Here is a 20,803-nt window from a genome sequence, read left to right as displayed (position 1 = left end):
TCGCTCAGTGGTTGTCTGTTTCGAACAGAACAACTAGCAACTACTGAGAAATTCCTCGCCCAGTGCCTTGTCGGGGGACTGACAGTCGCCCGTAATCACTCATTTGAGATTATTCAGGCTACTATTGGCCCGTTTAAAGGTACCTTTACACAGGGCGACTGTCGGGTGCAGAAATGACTGACAATCATCCTAACGACTATCTCTGCTTTCACACAGGAGTGATAGTCATTCAGTGAATGGAGGTGGAGCGCTTGGAGATCTCTTTTAGCCGCCCCCCTCCATTCACTGTGAACAGGCCATCTTTGTGCACCTGTGCACACTGAACAGGAAGTCTCTCAGCAGCCGCTTCTATTTCAATGGCCTAGCAACTAATGAGCAATTTTTTTTCGCTCAGTACCCTGTTAGGTCCCGCGATTACAGAGGACAGCTATCGCTTAAAATGACTCTTTTGAGAGATTTTTCAGCCGATAGTTGGCCCAGGTAAAAGTACCCTTATGCAATAGTGTATTGGAAAAGTAAAACTCAACTAAAGGCCCTTTTAGACACAACGAATTTCGCTCAAAAAAATCGCTTAAAGTCCTCTTTTGAGCAATGATCGTTGTGTCTAACTGCACTGACATCGTGCAGTTTTCGTTAAGCCATCGCTGATCGCTGATCTTTCAGCATGCTGAAAGATCAGCGATCAGTTATCAGGAATTCACAGCGGGATACAGCTGATACTATTGTTTCAGCTGTATCCCGCTCCCTGAAGACAGGCGGGGTATGAAGAACACAGCTGTCCAGCTATGTTCTTCATACCCTGCTCGGAGCATTTAGCTGTATAACAGCTGGGCACTCCGAGCAGAGAACCGCTGGATGCAGAAGACAAGCGGCCCCGCTTGTCTTTTGCATCCCCCGCTCGGAGTGCTTGGCTATTTAACAGCCAGGCCCTCCGAGGGGGGAACAGCTGGATGCAGAAGACAAGTGGCCTCATTTGTCTTCTGCATCCCCCACTAGGAGCGCTCAGCTGTACAACAGCCGGGTACTCTAAGCAGTGAACAGCTGGATGCAGAAGACAAGTGGCCCCGCTTGTCTTCTTCATCCCCCACTCGGAGCACTCGGCTGTACAACAGCTGGAAACTCCCACTGGGAAACAGCTGGATGAGAAGACAAGCGGCCCCATTTGTCTTCTGCATCCCCCACTCGGAGTGCTCGGCTGTATAACAGCCGGGCGCTCCATGCAGAGAACAGCTAGATGCAGAAGACAAGCGGCCCCAACGTTTGAGCGATCACCTTGCGCTGTAAAAAAGCACACAACGATTATTCCTCGAAAATAGCTCAAAAGTTTTTTTTGAGCGATGATCGTTGTGTCTAAACCAGGCTTATGCTCACTAAGAATTGAAGGGATTCTCCAGGACTTAAGGTCCATTTACATACACAGATATCTTTCAAAAGATTGAAAGATCAGCAATCATTTTGCATGAAAGTACTAATAGGCACTAATTGCTATTAGTACTTATCAGTTTCTTTTGCATGCAAATGAGCTTCTGGGAGCTGTTACAGAACTCAGCAGGTGGTCTGAGCTCTGTAATTAGCTGTATTTTTCAGCCTCAGGCTCCCAGTCAAGAATTCAGCACCATGGACAGCAGACACAGCCTTTGGTCCTGTTTATCAGCTGTTTTGCTGGCCAGGGTGAGAACTGAGAACAGCTGTAACAATGTTATCAGATCTCCGCTGGCAGAACACAGCATGCTGTTCTGCTGAACGACGGTTTTCAAGCAGAACTGAAAACCGTCGTTTGGCATAAAACTGAAAGATGAGCACATTTAGACACAAAAATTATTGCTCAAAAGACGGCTTTTGAACAAATTCTGAGCGATAATCGTTGTGTCTAAATGGGGCTTTAGATATTAATGGCCTATCTTCAGGAGAGGTCATCAATATCATATTGGTAGGTATCAGACTCATGGTACCCCAGCTCTTCAGCTGTGTAAAGCGAGTGCTACAGACTTTTCCTCAGCCTGCAAGATTATTTCCATTGGTCGAATGACCATTCTGCAGTTCAGTCTCATTCAAATGGATAGGATTAAGGCCTGTTTCACATGGGTGACGCGATATTGCAGCGATATCGTATCAGTGGTCCGTGTGATAGCGCAACATTTTCTCGCAGCGATACAGCAATTTTGTGGCGCTACAAAGTTGCAAGTGGTGCTACAAAGTCGCATGACTTTGTAGCACCACGTGTAAGGATTTTTTTTGGGGGGGGGGGGGAATATGCTTGAACTATAAGACCTACCCTGAAAATAAGCCCTACCTGAAGAAAAAAGCCCAACAAAGCATACATCATCTAAGAAGCCCTGTCCGGCTCCACTACATCTTCTCCCCGTACCTGGCACTGCTCTTCAGGCATGTCTTCTGGCCGGGAATTAGAAAATCCCCGCCTCCAGGAAGCAATGCCTCCAGGAAGTTTTGTTTTTTAAGCGGTTTATACTACTTCCAAAATAAGCAGTATAAACCAGCCAAGCCTAGAGAGCAGTATCCCACCCTGAAGGCTCTCAGAACAGCTCTCACCACGACAGCACAAGAGAATGTCACCTGGGCGGTCACCTGAGTGATGGAAGGGTGTATCCAGAGGGTTGGGATACTTTCTGATGTCATTCCCTGCTTGCATTCACACACAATTGGCTTCCGCGATCATTCGCAGGTTTTCCGCTACGGAATCTGACCTGTCTGTGTGAGCCTGGCCTTAGTCTCAGATAATCGCTTCAATACAGTTCATGTTCAAAATACATTAAAGTGGAAAAAAAAACAATAAGCATAATTTTTATGTACATTTTGCTGCAGAATTTTGAATCCACATAGCAAATATTGCGATTCCAGTCTTTAAAAAATTTAATTAATTAAAGAAGAAGAACCAGTGACTTCAAAGTATTTTATGACTTCTGTTGTATTTGCTGCTTCTATAGGACTGGCTGGCGGATTTATGTATAAAAAATGGATGGAAGCACACCCGCTCTCCTATAATCTGGAGGGAGCTGTTAGATCGTGGAAGCAAAGGATTGCTGATTGGAGGGTTTAATGATTTCATGGAACATGCCCAGGTAAAGTCATACACAGTGTAACTGTAGTTTTATATATGAATTAATATGTTTAATTTTATAACTACCCACAGCTCCATCATATTTGTAGGTGCAAGATCCTGGGTGCGAATGGACGTCTCAACCACATTCCATAAATGCTCAATTGGGCTTATGTTGGGCAAACATGCAGACCACACCATTCATGCGAACTCTCCAGAATGCATCTTGAACCAATTTCGGAGAGCTCAGACCTGATGGCACAGTGCATTATTATACTGAAATATACCATCATTGGAGGGAAGGGGATGGGGTTATACGAAGAACTGCAAATGGTCACCAATCTGTGAAACATAGCAGGCACCAGTCAATGATGACAGGTTGAGGTGGACAAGTGGACCCATCCCATACCTTGAGAATACACCCCACACCAGTATGGAACCACCAGCAGCCTATATAGTATCTTGTTGAGAGTTAGGGTCCCTGGCTGCATGAGGTCCACACCACAAACAAACTCTACTATCATCCCAAATAATTGGTACTGTGACTCATTGGACCATGCCATATGTTGCCAATCCTCTAGGGTCCAGTTAACAACCTCCAAATGGAGGGTGAGGCGCTGTATCCAGTGTCATAGTGTTACTCTGGTGGGTCCTCTGCGTCCATAACCCATGGAAACTAAAGAACGTCGCACTGACTTGCAGGATATATTTGTGAGGCCTCCTGCATTGAATGTGGATATGATTTTTGCCAGAGTCGCTTGTCAGTTTGCATGGACAATTCTAGCTAGATGCCGCTGATCGCCATCATTAAGCACTAGAGATGAGCGAGCGTACTCTTTAAGGACAGATACTCGAGCGAGTATTGTCCTTACCGAGTACTTGCCTGCTCGCCCGCAAAGATTCGGGTGCCGGCGGAGGAGAGCGATGGGGAATGGGAGGGAGATCTCTCTCTTTTTCCTCGCTCACTCCTGCAACACAGCACTCACCCCTGCCGGCACCCGAATCTTTGCGGGCGAGCAGGTAGGTACTCGGTAAGGACAATACTCGCTCGAGTATCTGTCCTTACCGAGTACATTCGCTCATTTTTATTAAGCACCTGTGGGCGAACACTGCACTGTCCACTTTGGGTGATGATACCTTCTATGACATTTTCTCGGTATACACAGGACACTGTGTATCAAGGAATGTGGTCATCAATAGCTGATCGCCTGGGTCTTGCCACTCAGGACCCTGGCCGATCACATGATCGGGCGCCCACTGTCAGCGTCACAACACACAGGGTACCGAGCGGTAATTGCAGGCAGAGCTGTCTTTGATTTTTAATCCTAGTAGAATCTATACCACAACAAACTGCTGCGGTTCTAAAGGCCAAGGAGGTGTAACACTCTACTAGATGAGGATCCCTAATGGAGTGGCCATTCAGTGTATTTCATCCTTGTGAAGAATATCCAACGTGTCCATTTTTCTATTAGTGCTAGTGGTGCTGCAGTGCTGGCTCATACGTAGAGTAAGGTTATACTTCCTTGATGATGCTCTTCATGTATCTGTCTAACGAAATACATACTGGCATTCCGCATCCTCACGCATGGTCTTATGAGTCATTTATAGTACTCTGTTCATGTATTAGAAGTCGTCCTTATTTCTCTGCATTCAGTTACCATGTATTAGTATTGTTTTATTATGGTGTTTTTCAGGCGTTCTACAATGTAACCTCAGCAATGATAAGTGATCTAATGAAGGACATTGCAGCAGAGAACATGCAAGCCCATCTCGAACTAGAAGAGGAAGAAGATAATATTAGGAAACAGTTTAATCCACTGCATATCTGGATTACTGGGTATGATGGGAAATATACAACAGGGTGTCCCAAAAATGTATGTGCTTTTCAATAGTGGTTATCTATGCCATTTTATTTTTAAATCCAAATTGAAGATATGGTGGAAATATGTATTATTATCTTGTCTCTAAAGATATCAGTAGTCAGATGATTACTAAAGCCACCATGTGTCCATCAGGAGAGTCACATAATATGATGGAAGCTCACTTGACTTTCCAGCACCAATGTTGTTCACAATTTAGTTTGTTGAGATCAGAAGTGTCTGGATATTAATGGTGACTAGAGATGAATCACTCGATCGAGCATTACCCTTAGCGAGTACCTGCCCGCTCAGAAGAAAGGATTCAGCTGCTGGCGGCGGGGGAGAGCGGGGAGCAATGGAGGGGAGATCTCTCTCTCCCTCTCTCTCCCTCCCTCCCCCCCTGCTCACTGCCGCAACTCACCTATCACCCACGCTGGCAGCCGAACCTTTTCTTCCGAGCGGGGAGATACTCGCTAAGGACAATGCTCGATCGAGTAATTGTCCTTAGCGAGTATGCTCGCTCATCTCTAATGGTGACCAATCTGAGCACCTCATATGATTGCAGAAGTCAAGCATGACTTACCGCTATCCTTGGATGTCCATATAAATCTAGTAGTGAAGCTTTTATGCAGATATTTTTTTTTTTATATTGAAATGTGTATTCCTTTCTTGGGACACCTTGCATATGGTAATTGAACATAACTATGTGTCTGTTTTTGGTTTGCTAGAACAGAGTACAGATTTGTCTCCATATAAGAGCTGAGTGTGAAGGTCCATTTAGACACACCAATTATCACTCAAAATCAGCTCAAAAGACATCCTTCAAACGATAATCGTTGCAAGTAAACGTGCCCATATTTCAGTTTTCTATCGAACGATGGATTTCAGTTTGGCAGGAAATCCGTCGTTCAGTAGAACAGCTGATAAGCAGGACCGCACCCTGTGTTCTGCTGGGGAAGAGCTGATAACAGCTGATTACATTGTCTCAGCTGTAATCAGCATGGCAGAACAAAGGGAATTTATTCAGAAAACAGCCTGTGGTCTGCTCTCTGAATACAGCTCCCGGCGGCTCACACGCTACTAATTGGTACTAATAGGCATTAGCACCAAGTAGTAGTTTATGCAAAAGGATCGCTGAAAAGCCATCTTTTGAGCAATCATCTTTGTGTCTTATTGGGCTTTAACTTTTCTCAATGTGAACATCTGTTAAGAACTGGTCCTGTACTCTGCAGATAAAGGGCAGCTGCAGTGTAGAGGACAGGCTTTGGCAGTGCTGTTAAATGGGTTATCCAGCTTTTAAAAAGAGATGACTCACCCTCAGGATAGGCTATCAGTATCTTAGTGGTTGGGCCCCCGCCAATCAGCCGATAGAAGTGAATAGGACAAAGCTGCCGTACATAGAGGGGCTGCTATGAATAGTACCGCATTCTGAATCACAACCGGCATTGTACTCCATGTTAACACTGAAGCGTCCACAGTACTCGCACAAACGCCGCAGCCCCTTCAGTAGGCTGGTCAGCGGGATTCCCAGACGGCAGACTCCCAATAATCTAATATTTGTGGTCCATCCTGCGGATAGGCCATCACATTTTAGAAGTCAGATTACCCATTAAATGTGATATATTTTGGATTTTTCAAAATAATTTTATTCTGCTCCTCAACAGAGATTGGTCCAGAACATCTGGGTATAAGGTGCTCCTTCTGTTTTTGTGTAATATATGCACTATATAAAAGTACCTTCACCTTTGAAGACTATTTTCGTATAGACGAAAAGCCCAGTTTATGCAAAGTACAGGACATCATCAGTGCTCTCTGTGGCATAAACAAGGCACTCGAATTGAGGATACTATAGCATTGGACTCTTTGTGTAACTCCCATACTACAGTGGAGGGGCCTTTTGCAGACACAACCACCTCTGTATTGTAGTGGCCAGAATTCAGCAAACTGGGATCACAAGTATTTTCCCTGTAATTAAGGGTCCCAGAACTGTGACCTGCACCTATGAAGCGTTTATGACCTAGATAAGAATATCCCTTTAAGGACTAAAAGGAGAGGGTTGTCTGCACTGGAACATACCATTGGGATACTACAAGGTACAGGGGTCAGTATAGCAGACCCATTGTGTTTCATTATATTTATGGATTGTAAAATGTCTGTATTTACATGAGACCAAATGACGTAGCCTAACAATACCTCTGGTGGCTAACATGACATCACGGGGGCATTTAGAGAAGCTAGAATGAGAAATGTCAAGTGTATACATTACATGATAAGTGGGGCACTAAGGAGTTTTGTCTTTATTTCTGTTAGTTCAACACTACATGAAAATAATAGGTTAATCTTGTTGGATTTTTATCACCTTTAGGCCGGCTTCACACGTCGAGAGAATCGCAGGAGCTTTGTGCGTTACGAGGCACACAAATCTTGCATGAATATGAACCCCATCCTTTTGAATGGGGTCATACACATGAGCGATTTGTTCCCGCATTGCATTGCACCGTGAGCCGATGCAGGAAACAAAATGTGGCGCATTCTATCTTTGTGCATGCTCTCGCATCACATCTCCCATTGTTTTCAATGAGGCTAGCACCAGTGTCGCACCATGTGCTAGATGCACGCGATGCAAGGTTTTTCCATTGAAAACAATGGGAGAAACCCTGCTGTCAGTCGCATCAGAGGATTGCTACTCCCCCGAAGTAATGCGAGGCGGTTTTGAGATAAATTACATGTTGGGGAGCACAATATCGGACCGTGATTCACGGTCCAATATCGTGCTCGCCTGTGTGAAGTTAGCTTAAAGGGGCTTTGTAGGACTTTTACTATTGATAACCTAACATCGGATAGGTCATCAATAGGGATCTCTGTGCCCACTGTCAGAATGGACAATGCTTGAAACAGATAGCCATGTCAACATTCTAGCGGCCTGGTTTGGTTCTGCAGGCATGGCTGCATTTTAATTAAATGGGAGCTGTGCCTGCAGTACCAAATCGGGCCATTGCAATACAAACAGCGCTACCTGCTTCTGCAGTGATAGCCGGCATGGCGATTAGCTGATTGGTGGGAATCCCAGTTTATGCTGTGGATTAGTATATTTATATTCAATGATTGGGTGCTTTTCTTCTCTGCTTGTGTTTTCAGTGCTTCAATGCCGGCCTGCTACAGTCTTATTCCTATATTAGCCAGTGGTGACGTTTTTGGCGCAACAAAAGATATCTGGTTACATTTATTGGACGAAGATTACTCCCAGAACGCCTTACAAGGACTGAAAATGGAGGCTGAAGACTTAGCGTGTCATTGTCTACGGAAAGTCACTCTACACACAATAACTGATGATGCATTTCTTCAAGCAGACTTTGTAATTGTCCTTAATGATGTACTTGCCAAAGAGGATCAATGTTCAGAAGCTCATATTAGCGAGATGAAGGAACAGTGTGCTCAGTATGGAGCATTCATTGATCAGAACTCAAGAAAAGACGTCAAAGTGATTGTATCAGGAAGCAGTTCTGTAAACCTCATAGCCCTTCTTATAATTAAAAATGCCCCATCTATCAACCCTCGTAATATAGTGGCTCTGCCAACACAGCTGGAGTTGGAAGCAAGAGCTCAGATAGCGGAGAAGCTAAGTATAAACTCTTCAGGTTCGTATCAGTCCATGATGGCAATGTGAATAGAGTCTGATAATATTGGAATAGTTTTTGGCACTAGTCTAAGGCGGGGCTTGCACGAACGTATCGTAATGCGCTGTGTAAAAATGGCAGCGTTTTAGCGAGGTATGGAACTACATATCCCTGCGTACTGTAGCACTTGTTTGCCCATGTATGTATGCATTTTACACGAGCTTTCCTGTTTGAAGTAGGACGAACTCTGTTCTACTATAATGTTCTTTTCCTGAAAAACAACCTGACTTCATCATAATCTGTAGGGGGTTAATTGTGATGATGCCACAATAGTGTTTCTTTTTATTTCAAAGAGTTCCATTATTATGGTGGCGGAGTAGTCTTTCACTTTATTCATTAGCCATGTTTTATGGGGATAGAAAAATTCAATTTGCAAATGGCAAAAAAGCCCAAATTAGAACCTCCACTAATAAACCTTAACATTTATTTATGTTAATAGTATAATTGATTTATACATAAAACCACAAGGAAAGTACCCTGTATACTATTGTAGTGGCCCGGAGTTAGGGGCCGGTTTGTCTTTGTGGTTGTCTGATGTCACTGTTGAGAGTGGTATATGGTGCAGGGCATGAAAGAGTTAGGCCTCATGTCCACTAGGAAATTCGGGCCTGTGTGGATTCTCCATGCAGAATTCCACAGCGGGTCCCTCCTTTCCAGCAGACATGAGGCCTGAAAATTGATTTAACTCACCTGTCCAGACGCTGCAGGTTCCCGTCCGTCACGGCTGTCTCTGCTTTCCTTCGGCCCGGCGGATGTGCTCAGCACGCTGTAAGCGTGCCGCGCGCATGCGCTGTGCACTTCTTTTTTTTTTAACTCCTACTCTCCTGCGATGGAGAGCAGAAATTCAGCTGCGGGTGTACCGCGGATCCGGACAGCTTCCATAGGCTTCTATGGAAGCCCGCGGGAGACCTGCAGAAAATGGAGCATGCTACGGGTGATTTCCCGCACTTGCGATCCACGCGGCAGGGAAAATATGACATCCGCAGGAATGCATCCCTATGGGCACGGATCACCGTTGCAGGACACCCGCACGGATTTCCTCATTTAAATTGTCCAGTGGACATGAGGCCTTAATGTCTGGTGTCTGGAAATTGTATCAGTCTAGTCTAGTTATGTGTATTGTCTGTGTTAGGGGGAGAAGTTAGAGAGGGAGAGAAAACACAGGAGTTGATGGAGGAGAAGTGAAGTGGAGAGAATGAAGATGGAGGAGAGAAGGGCTGCTTCTGCTGGGGCTGAGCCTGGACGATGTCTCTCCTCATGGGAAGTTCGTCCCCTCCGGGGATAGGAATGCAAGTAACGCACGGAAGGAGTTGGTGTGAGAATGCATTGCCACCCGCTCCCCCGCTGAACTGTAGCTTAAAGAAACCAGTGAGAAAGCTGATTGTCATTAGTAACAGAAAGGGATGTGTATGAAAGAATCATAATGTGTAATAAAGTTTGCCTCAAGAGAAACATCCATCAGATAACAGTGACTGAGGATGTGTGCGCCTTGGGAGAAGAACTGTACTTTGATTTGAATGAGTGAAGGAATGTAAATTCTGGGTTTATTCTGAGGCACTGAATGCCGTACTTTGCCAAGCTCAAGTGAACTGTTTGTAATTGCAAATAACCACGTTAACCGTGAGTAAAAGGAAACCGTGTGCCCCCAGTTTTGAAAGCATTTTGTTGTGGACTGATCTTTATTCTGGGCCGGTGATTTGTCACTTATACAGGGGCACTGGTGTCACGATGACAAGAACACCGTTGGGATAATCAAGTTAGATTCCCCTATTCTCCCCCGGCAGGTGGCTGGGCTAGGCCATCTTGGAAAGAGGGAGACTGTAGAGCCACTGTAAACTGTCTGCCAAAATGTACCCCGCCATCGCTGCACTATTATTCTCCCATAGAAAGAGAGATGAAAAAAATGTATGGGGATTATATAGTGGTAATAATGTGCTTAGGTCCCTAATATAGACAGATATATGTCATCATTAGATATGTGACTGTATTCCACAGTCATATTCTTCACTATAATGTACTGTATAATTATAGCAGTCAGCCCCATATTCCTGAGGACGCTGGTAATCCAACGGAATATGTCAGGGGAGCTAGACTGCTAATTTTTAAATTGTTTTTCGAACCTATTCTACACATTACAGTAATGATGTGGACTGCATCCACACATCTAATGATAACATATATCTGTCGCTATTAGGGACCTATTGCCACTCTATAAATCCTATACCGTTTATTCATTTCTTTTTCTTATGTGGGAAGATAATAGTGCGCAGGAGACTTTCCTTGTGGTTTCAAATTTTTTTGTAGAAAACATTACATTTTCAACACACATTTAGTATTGAATGCAATAAACTGCCCTTTGTTGCCATTGGCAAATTGCATTGTTCTAATAATTATTCCTCCAACCATCTATAGGGGTCATTAGCTAAGAATAATATTAGGTTAGACCATGGAGCTAATGTCACAATTGTGTTTTTCTTCCTTGACTATGTTCCATTGCAGTGATGTCATAATATTGTTTACATTTTCAATTCTGATGATGTCACTCAATGTTTCTCTCATAGGCCGGCTTCCAACAACTAGGTCAGATTCTGCATGCAGGATCCCGTAGTGGATTCCGGCTGTGAAGCCAGCCGGCGATCCTGCGTACCTGTCATTTCTGCATTGCGGATGACTGCAGTGACTTGCCGTCATGCTCAGCAAAAAACCAAGCTGATGGCATGTGTAAACCAGTAGTCCTTGATCTATGAATGATTGCCTTGTCTGTTTACTCTGAATGAAGGTGTGTGGCCAGAAGAGATTTGTAGCACGCTCAACCTCCATTCTGCGAGCAATTATCATTCCTCTGTGAAGGCACAAGAGTGATAATCTTTGGGATGACTGTCGGACACTTAAGCACCCTAGAGCCGTTCTGTATAAAATTAACCTTATGCCAATGTTTGTTTGTCTTTCTTCCTTGTTTGTGTTAAGGCCCATTTAGACACAACGATTATCGCTCAAAAGATGTCTTTTGAGCTACTTTTGAGCAATAATCATTGTGTCATTTACATCGTAAGATGATCGCTCAAACGTTGAGCGATCACCTAGCGCTCTGGAGGATTTGGAGGATCCAGCTGTTCCCTGCTGGGAGAGCCCAGTTGTCATACAGCCAAGCGCTCCCAGCGGAAGATGCAGAAGACAAGTAGGGTGTCCCCACTTGCCTTCTGTATCCAGCTGTTCCCCACTGTATCCAGCTGTTCCCCGCTGTTATACAGCTGGACAGCTGCATTCTTCACAACCCGCCTGTCATCAGGGAGCGGGATACAGCTGAAACAATAGTATTAGCTGTATCCCGCTGTGAATCCCTTATAAGACAGGGATGGAAAGACAATGATTAGCGAGGTCACACTAGCTTTGACTGGTGGATACTTTTTTTGTGAGGATATCGTGATGTTGTTCATCTATATTCCTAGGCTATGTTGTGTTGTCTTGATGTCACAATAGTATTACTTTTTCCCTTTTCTGTGTACTATTCTTTTGATCTCACATTAGGTCTTTTTATTTTTATGTGCAAATGCCCAATGCAGTAATACATAAATATAATAATAAAAGTGAACCAAAGTGCCCCATTACCCACTACCTCCTTTCCTTCACATCCCCCCTCCCCCTTCACCTTGTCCTCGAGAAATCCAAAGAAAAATGAGGGAAAAGAAAAAAATATACCGGTAAATTAGACATTTTGTCCCCCACACCCCACATGTAATTTTTTCAGTATTTAAACCTCAACATCCAAACTCACCTGCCATTTATCCATATTACTTCTTTTTTTATTGCAACATTGTTCATATTGCATAATGTTATTTACTTCATTCTTTCACATTTCAGTATTTAGGACCCTAGCCGGCTTCCAATTCCTGGCTATAATTAACCTTGCTATAAACAGTTTTTGATAGAATGCTTCTTTACTGCCATTTTTCCTTCAGACTCATTAACAAAATACACAAATGACTCATCAGACTCATCTCCTGAAATACACAAATTCTATAGACATTAGGGTTTAGCTGCCTTCCTTGGCTTCATCCCATCGTAATGATGTCTCAATAGTGTTGGGGATTTTTTTCCTAAAGCATAGTTCTGTTCTGAACTTTTAATAGTGTTTTTCTATAGTCTTTGCTCATGTTCTATTGTGATGATGCCACAGTATTGTTGGGCTTTACAGGCAGTCCCTGGGTTACGAACAAGATGGGTTAGGTAGGTTTGTTCTTAAGTTGAATTTGTATGTAAGTTGGAACAGTTATATATTTTAAGTATAACTCCAGACCATTCATTGTTTTAGTTTTGGATGGCATAGGGAAGGTTAACCCCCTTTAACATTTGTTTTGCTATTTTGACAGGCGTAACTTTCACTTCATAGGGGTAGATTTCCTCTCACTTCCTGTTTACTCAGGGACAGGATGTGAGATTCAGTCTTTTTTAATGAGGATACAGACAGTAATAAAAATATCACAGTGGATCTAACCCCACACCATACTAATCAAAACTTGGGGCCCTTTTACACGGGCCGATAAATCATTCAGATTCCCACCCTCCAGCCTGAATCTCAAGGATTATCATTCAGTGTAACTGGATGCCATGACAGAACGAGAATTCACTTGTTTCTCGTTCATTGCAGAAAACTGAACGATGGATCATCCCATGTAAATAAGCAGTCGTTCACCTATGAACGACTGCCTGTCTATTGTGAATGGAGGCGGGTGGGCTGAACATTTCCCAACCCTCTCCACCTCCATTTACTAATGATGATTGCTCACATGTAAAAGCACAGGGATGATTATTGCTGAGACGACCTGTAGGGCATCTGCGCCGAACAAGTTGTCCCATGTAAAAGGGCCCAAAAAATTTAATATTTGCCTGTAGTTCTACTTTAAGTGCAACTTGAACAGATGTGTGTTTTAAGATATTATATATTTTTACCTGTGGATGTAAATGCTTAAACAGTTTCAAATACTGTACACTACAATCTTAAACAGTCTTGGTAGAGGATGATGGACTTGTTGGAAAGGATGGGATTGCTATTGGAGAGTCCAAGTCTGACTCTGCTGCTGGAGTCAGTTTCCAGAAGTAGGCTCTAAGGGAGGTTTACACAACGCTTTTATTTTACTCATTATCATGTTGCATCTCAGGCCTTGGTAACTGTACGGTAAACTTTGGTAAACCTCTCTGTATGAGGATCTTGCTCCTCTAACTTTGCCATTCCTGCTTGAATAAGATGAAAAGCGTCAGCTAACTCTTTCGTAGAAAACTTTTTCAGGTTTGGAGTTTCTAGGTCCTGGTTTTCTTCCTTAAATGCTATCATCTGCTGATCTAGTTCCATAAGGTCTTCATTGCTTAGGTCTTTGCCATGAGAGTTGAGTAACTCTATCATAGTCATGGAGGTCCAACTGCAGTTGATTACAAATAGCAATCACTGCTTGCCTAGTTTCAGTAATGTCATCATCTGCAAACCCTAAAACTTCTTGTGCGAGTTGATGGCACAATTTGTTCCAAACCCCTTTATATTCATCTCTTTTACTTCCTCCCAAGCATCAGCAATATTTCTGTTGGCATCATAAATGTTATAATTCTTCCAGAACTCCCTTAAGGTCATCTCATCATTTTGGGTAGCCTGACAGCTTATAAGAATGCCCACCATACATAATAGCCCTTAAAAGGAGGCTATGACTCACTGATTAATTGGCTGAAGTAGTGATGTGGTGTTGGGAGGTACAAATGCCACCTTTACATTGGGGTGCATGTCATTTAAAGTTTTTGGATGTCCAGGGGTATTATCAAGACAGCGGAGCAGCTCAGCAGCCGAAGCAGGTGCGGGGGCAGCCGAAGCAGGTGCGGGGGCAGCCGAAGCAGGTGCGGGGGCAGCCGAAGCAGGTGCGGGGGCAGCCGAAGCAGGTGCAGGGGCAGGAGTGACCAGTGAGACCGGAGCGCAGCAGCCGGCGCCAGGAGGCCACCAGGAGTTCAGCGGAGCAGCTGAGACAGGAGGGCAGAGTGAGCGGCCGCCGGGACAGCGGGTGACGTCACCAGGAGGAACGGAGGAGTGGAGGAGCTGATAAGTATCTTCTGTGTGTGTTTGTGAGCTAAGTGTGTGTCTTCTGTGTACCTGGTTAGTGGTGTCTTCCGTGTGTGTGTGTGTATGTCTGGGGGTCTAAGTGTTTGTGAGGGGGGAATAAAAAAAAAATAATTTTTTTTTGACTGGTTGCGCATAAGTGTCAGCGGGTAAGAGGTTGCGCGAAAGCGGCAGCGTGTGGGTGGTTGCACAGAGGTAGCAGTGGGTGAGGGGTTGCAGCAGCAGGTGAGGGGTTGCAGCAGCGGGTGAGGGGTTACGGCAGCGGGTGAGGGGTTGCGGCAGCGGGTCAGCGGGTGAGGGGTTGCGGCAGCGGGTCAGCGGCTGCGACAGCGGGTCAGCGGCTGCGACAGCGGGTCAGCGGTTGCGGCAGCGGGTCAGCGGTTGCGGCAGCGGGTCAGCGGTTGCGGCAGCGTGTGAGCGGAGTGTGAACAAGTCTATCTTCACTACTTCCACAAGTAAATTGTAGATCCCCATTAGGATGAGCTCCATGCCTGGCAATGTCATCCAGTGTGCTACTTGTGCAATGTATGCGGTCCTTGATCAGCCGATCGAGGGTGCATACTGTTGCGCAAGATGCGTGCACGTCGAACATTTAGAAGCCCAAATTCTGGATCTAAATGGGCAACTGGCAACACTGAGAGCCATTGACATCATGGAAAGGAGTTTGGTGCTCACTGAGCAGACACTCGCTGGGGTAGAGGCGGGGGCGGATGGTAGTACGGAAGAGCAGGGGGAGCAGGCAGTCAGCTGGGTGTCAGATAGAAGGAGGCGTAGAGGGAATAGATCCAGGGAGGCTGGTCCTGAACTAGCACAACCCAACATGTCTGCAACGTTGGCAGATGAGGGCAATGCCATTACAGAGCCAGCACCGCTGCAGCACGACACGCCCTCTGAACGCCAGGGGGATGACTGCTCCAGTGAGACGGGGACGGGGAGCGCAGGGCAGGCTAGACAGGTTCTAGTGGTGGGGGACTCAATTATTAGGGGGACAGAGAGGGCAATCTGCCATAAAGACCGGGATCGTCGAACGGTGTGTTGTCTTCCTGGCGCTCGAGTTCGACACATCGCGGATCGGATTGACAGATTACTGGGAGGGGCTGGTGAGGATCCAGCAGTCATGGTGCACGTTGGCACCAATGAACAAGTTAGAGGTCAATGGAGGGCCCTCAAAAATGATTTCAGGGACTTAGGGTCCAAGCTCAGGGCAAGGACCTCCAGGGTAGTTTTCTCAGAAATACTACCTGTACCTAAAGCCACACTAGAAAGGCAGCAGGATCTTAGGGAGGTAAACAAGTGGCCCCGGAGTTGGTGTAAGAAGGAGGGATTTGGGTTCCTGGAGAACTGGGCTGACTTTGCGGTCGGCTACAGGCTCTACCGTAGGAACGGGCTGCATCTTAATGGGGAGGGTGCAGCTGTGCTGGGGGAAAAGATGGCTAGAAGGCTGGAGGAGTGTTTAAACTAGGGACTGGGGGGGAGGGTAAAATGAGAAATAGTGGGGTAGCCAGTGTAATTAGCGATCCGGGTCCAAGCAAAGGGAATGGGGGACGAGCAGGGGGTGGGGTTAGTACAGTTAGAACTGATAGATCAGCCATAAGTACGAATAGCAACAAAACAAATTTAAAAAACAAAAAAAATGATATAAATTGTATGATCACGAATGCACAAAGTCTGATCGGTAAAGTGGGTGAGCTTGAAGCGAGAATGACTGATGAAAGCTATGATATAGTCGGAATTACTGAAACATGGCTTGATGATAAGTGCGATTGGGCGGTGAATTTGCAGGGGTACAATCTCTTCAGAAGAGACCGAAGGAACCAGAAAGGGGGAGGGGTATGTCTGTACGTCAAATCGAACTTGAAGCCGAGGCTACGGGAGGATATAGGGGTAGGAGACGAACAGGTGGAATCTCTGTGGGTAGAAATACAGGGAGGAAAAAATAACAAAATCCTGATAGGGGTCTTCTATCGACCACCAAAAGCAACAGAAGAAACTGAAAACTTACTACTAAGGCAGATAGAAGAGGTGTCAAAACGAAACGAAGTAATTATCATGGGGGACTTTAATTACCCAGATATAACATGGGAGAACGAAACCTGCAAATCTCACAGGGTGATAAGTTCTTGAGAGTAATTAAAGACAATTACCTGAACCAACTTGTGCAGGAACCAACAAGAGGGAGAGCCACTCTGGACCTAGTACTAACCAACAAACCGAAACGTATAAAGGGGGTGCAGGTTGAGGGGCACTTGGGGAACAGCGACCACAATATAATCAACTTCCAGCTGTCAATCAATAGGAAGCCTTATCAGGGAGTGGCAAAGAAACTAAACTTTAGTAAAGCAAAATTTGATGAGCTTAGAACTACTATCGGTAACATTAATTGGGACAACATCCTCAAAAATATCAGTACGGAGGAAAAATGGGAAAAGTTCAAAAGGATCCTAATCACCTCATGTGAGCAGTTCATTCCCTTTAAAAATAAAAGAAACTCAGCTAAAAGGAAACCAATGTGGCTCGACAAGACGGTACGAGGGGCAATAAACAAAAAGAAGAAACCGTTCAAACTACTAAAGCAACAAGGCAGCGAAGAAGCGCTAAAATCATACAGGGAAAAAAAACAAAATATGCAAAGATACGATCAAAACTGCCAAGGAGGAAGCAGAAAGACGGATCGCAAAAGAGAGCAGAAACAACCCGAAGCTATTTTTCAACGACATAAACAGCAAAAGGATTTGCAGGGCGAGCGCTGGCCCTTTAAAAAACAATGCAGGAGAAATCATTGATGATGACGAACGGAAAGCAAATCTACTAAACAGTTTCTTCTCAAGTGTGTTCACCAAAGAAAAGGAAATGCCACACGAGATGCAGGGGAATAAAACGAACCCCTCACAAAATATCTCATACCTAACGCAGGAGGAGGTGCGGAAGCGTCTAAAGAAAACTAAAATTGATAAATCGCTGGGCCCAGATGGATTACACCCAAGGATACTAAAGGAACTAAGTGACGAGATAGCTAGGCCGCTATACCTAATATTTCTAGACACTATCAAGACCGGAGAAGTACCATTGGACTGGCGCATTGCCAACGTGGTTCCAATTTACAAAAAAGGGAGCAAAAGTGAGCCTGGTAACTACAGGCCAGTAAGTCTCACTTCAGTAACGGGAAAAATTTTCGAGGGGATTTTGAGAGACGCCATCGATGAGTACCTCAAGGAGATTAAGGGAATAACTCCTCACCAGCATGGATTCATGAAGGGTCGCTCATGTCAGACAAATCTGATCAGTTTCTACGATGAAGTAAGCTCTAAGCTGGACCAGGGAGAATCTATTGATCTTGTATATCTGGACTTTTCTAGAGCCTTTGACACCGTGCCACATAATAGGCTAATATACAAAATGAGGCAGCTCGGACTTCGCGAAAACGTGTGTAAGTGGGTAAAAAATTGGCTCAACGATAGAAAGCAGAGGGTGGTAATAAAGGGTTCGTACTCTGATTGGACCACAGTCGCTAGCTGGGTGCCACAGGGTTCAGTATTAGGCCCCACTCTGTTCAACATATTTATCAATGACCTGATAGAGGGGCTGCACAGCAAAATATCAATATTTGCAGATGACACAAAATTATACAATATAATTAATGCAACGGAGGACAATGTGCGGCTACAAACGGACCTGGACAAGCTGGGGGCTTGGGCAGAAAAATGGCAAATGAAGTTCAATGTTGAAAAATGTAAGACTATGCACATGGGCAGGAGAAACGGATGTCACAAATATTCACTTACTGGGATACCACTAGGGAAAAGTGATATGGAAAAGGATCTGGGGGTATTAGTGGATAATAGACTAAACTGGAGTAACCAAGGCCAGTCAGCTGCTGCAAAGGCAAATAAAGTCTTGGGGTGCATTAAAAGAGGTATAGGGGCGAAGGACGAGAACATTATCCTTCCATTATATAAGGCACTTGTCAGGCCTCACATGGAATACTGCGTACAATTCTGGACACCGGTGCTCAGGAAAGATGTCACAGTGCTTTAGGGGGTTCAAAGAAGGGCAACTAAACTAATACATGGAATGACGGGACTGGAATACCCAGAGAGGCTATCCAAATTGGGACTATTTACTCTAGAAAAAAGAAGGTTAAGAGGCGACCAAATAACCATGTATGGGGACAACATGAGGGGACAACACATGGATCTCTCCCGCGATCTGTTTACACCCAGGACCACGACGGTAACAAGAGGACATCCGCTACGATTAGAGGAAAGTAGGTTTCATCACCAACACAGAAAGGGGTTCTTTACTGTAAGAGCAGTTAGACTGTCGAACTCTCTACCGGAGGAAGTGGTGATGGCAAAATCCATAGAGGAGTTTAAAAGGGGACTTGATGTCTTTCTGGAGAAGAAGGATATTACAGGATATAAATATTAGGTTAAGTGTCAATCCTGGTATATAGGCAGGTAAGAACTATTAGGGGTTGATCCAGGGAACAGTCTGATTGCCATTAGGGAGTCGGGAAGAAATTTTTCCCCCAAAAGGGCTAATTGGCTTCTGGCCTTGGGGTTTTTTGCCTTCCTCTGGATCAACACAGTAGGATAGACAGGCTGGACTAGATGGACAATGTCTTCATTCGGCCTTACATACTATGTTACTATGTAAGAAGAAGGAGAATTTTGAAAGCAATGTTTCTGACCAAGCAATAACGTTCAACACTAGAGACAAAATGGGTCAAAAACCATTCTTGAAAGATCCCATCTGTAATTCAAGCCTTTGCATTTGCCCTCTAAATAACAGGAAGAAATGCCTTAGTGACATATGTAGTGCCCTCAGATCTAGGGTGTGATGTACTAGCCAAGGCTTGAGCTTTACATTTCCAGATGCATTTCTCCCAATTAGTAAAGTCCTTTTGATGCCTTTTGAAATATAGGTTTTCATGGGCATTTTTTCAAAAACAAGCTAGTCTCATCATTAAAAATCTGGTCTGGCAAATAACCTCCATGGTTAATACTATCTTCCACTTTCTTGGCAAAATCACTTGCAGCACTTACATCGGCACTCACTGCTTCACCTTACGCTTATATAGTATGTAAATTTGTTCTTTCTTTAAAGCGATTGAACCAACCCCTACTTGCAACTAATTGTTCATTGCAATCACCTTCACTTGCTGTACGAGGAGCTTATAAATAATTGAAAAGGCTTCTGGCCTTTTCTTGCATTACACAAAGCCTGATAGGCATATTACGCTGATGTTGGTCTCCTATCCAAATTGTCAAAAGCCTTTCCATCTCGATAATTAAACCACTGCTTTGCTTTGTAATAATTGTAGTATTGTATTGGCGGTTGGCCTTCCATATGCTCCATTATTCTATCTTTATGTTTTAAAATTGTTGGGATTGTTGACCGACTGTAACCAAATGCTCTGCCAATGGATAATGGATTGTCACCTCTCTCTGAGCCCATGTATTTGCTGCGCAAATATACTAGTGTAAACAAGCCCTAATACTGAGCCTCACGTTCGTAAGTATTAGTCGTACATAAGTCGGATGTTCATAATTCAGGGACTGCCTGTATTTTGTACTTTTTTGTATTGTTAGATCTCACTAGGGTATTTCTCGTTTTTCCGCTGTGATGATATCACAGTAGTGTTTGTCCTTTGCGCTCCATTGTGATGCCACACTAATGCTTGTATTTCTTCCCGGGTTGTGTCCTATTGTGATGATGTCACATTAGTGTTTCTTTCTTTCCTTGGCTATGTTTAATTCTTATGTCCTAATAGTGTTTGTTTTTCTTCTTTGGCTTTACTCTATTATTATATCATATTAGGGTTTGTTTTTCTCCCTTGACTGTTACATTTTGATGATGTCACAATACAGTTTGTCCATATCTGTGGAAAAAGTTAAATTGTGATGATATTCCATTATAATGATTTCACAACAGAGTTTGACCCTGTGGGACTGTTTTTATTATAACGAAGACATAACATCATTTTCTTTTTTGTTTTGCTATGGTGTCACAATAGTGTTTTTCTGTTTGCATTTCTCCATTGACATTATTCCATTGTGAGATTGCCAAAATAGTGTGTGACTTAATTCCATGAATATTTTCTGGTGTGATG

The 20,803-nt window shown here is 44.2% G+C and overlaps 1 protein-coding gene across 2 annotated transcripts in view; it reads left to right on the top strand.

Moving 5' to 3' along the window:
- Positions 1–20,803, top strand: part of MDH1B (malate dehydrogenase 1B) — a 44,703-nt gene that overhangs the window by 2,950 nt on the left and 20,950 nt on the right. For both annotated transcript variants that reach the window (XM_066576091.1, XM_066576090.1), the window contains exons 3-5: positions 2,946–3,080; positions 4,753–4,895; positions 8,056–8,555. In XM_066576091.1, the coding sequence (XP_066432188.1) occupies positions 2,946–3,080; positions 4,753–4,895; positions 8,056–8,555 (778 nt within the window). The remainder of the gene's footprint in view (positions 1–2,945; positions 3,081–4,752; positions 4,896–8,055; positions 8,556–20,803) is intronic.

This window comes from Eleutherodactylus coqui, chromosome 8 (assembly GCF_035609145.1).
Source record: "Eleutherodactylus coqui strain aEleCoq1 chromosome 8, aEleCoq1.hap1, whole genome shotgun sequence".
NCBI classification, from domain to species: domain Eukaryota; kingdom Metazoa; phylum Chordata; class Amphibia; order Anura; family Eleutherodactylidae; genus Eleutherodactylus; species Eleutherodactylus coqui.
This window is presented reverse-complemented; position numbering and strand designations above follow the sequence as displayed.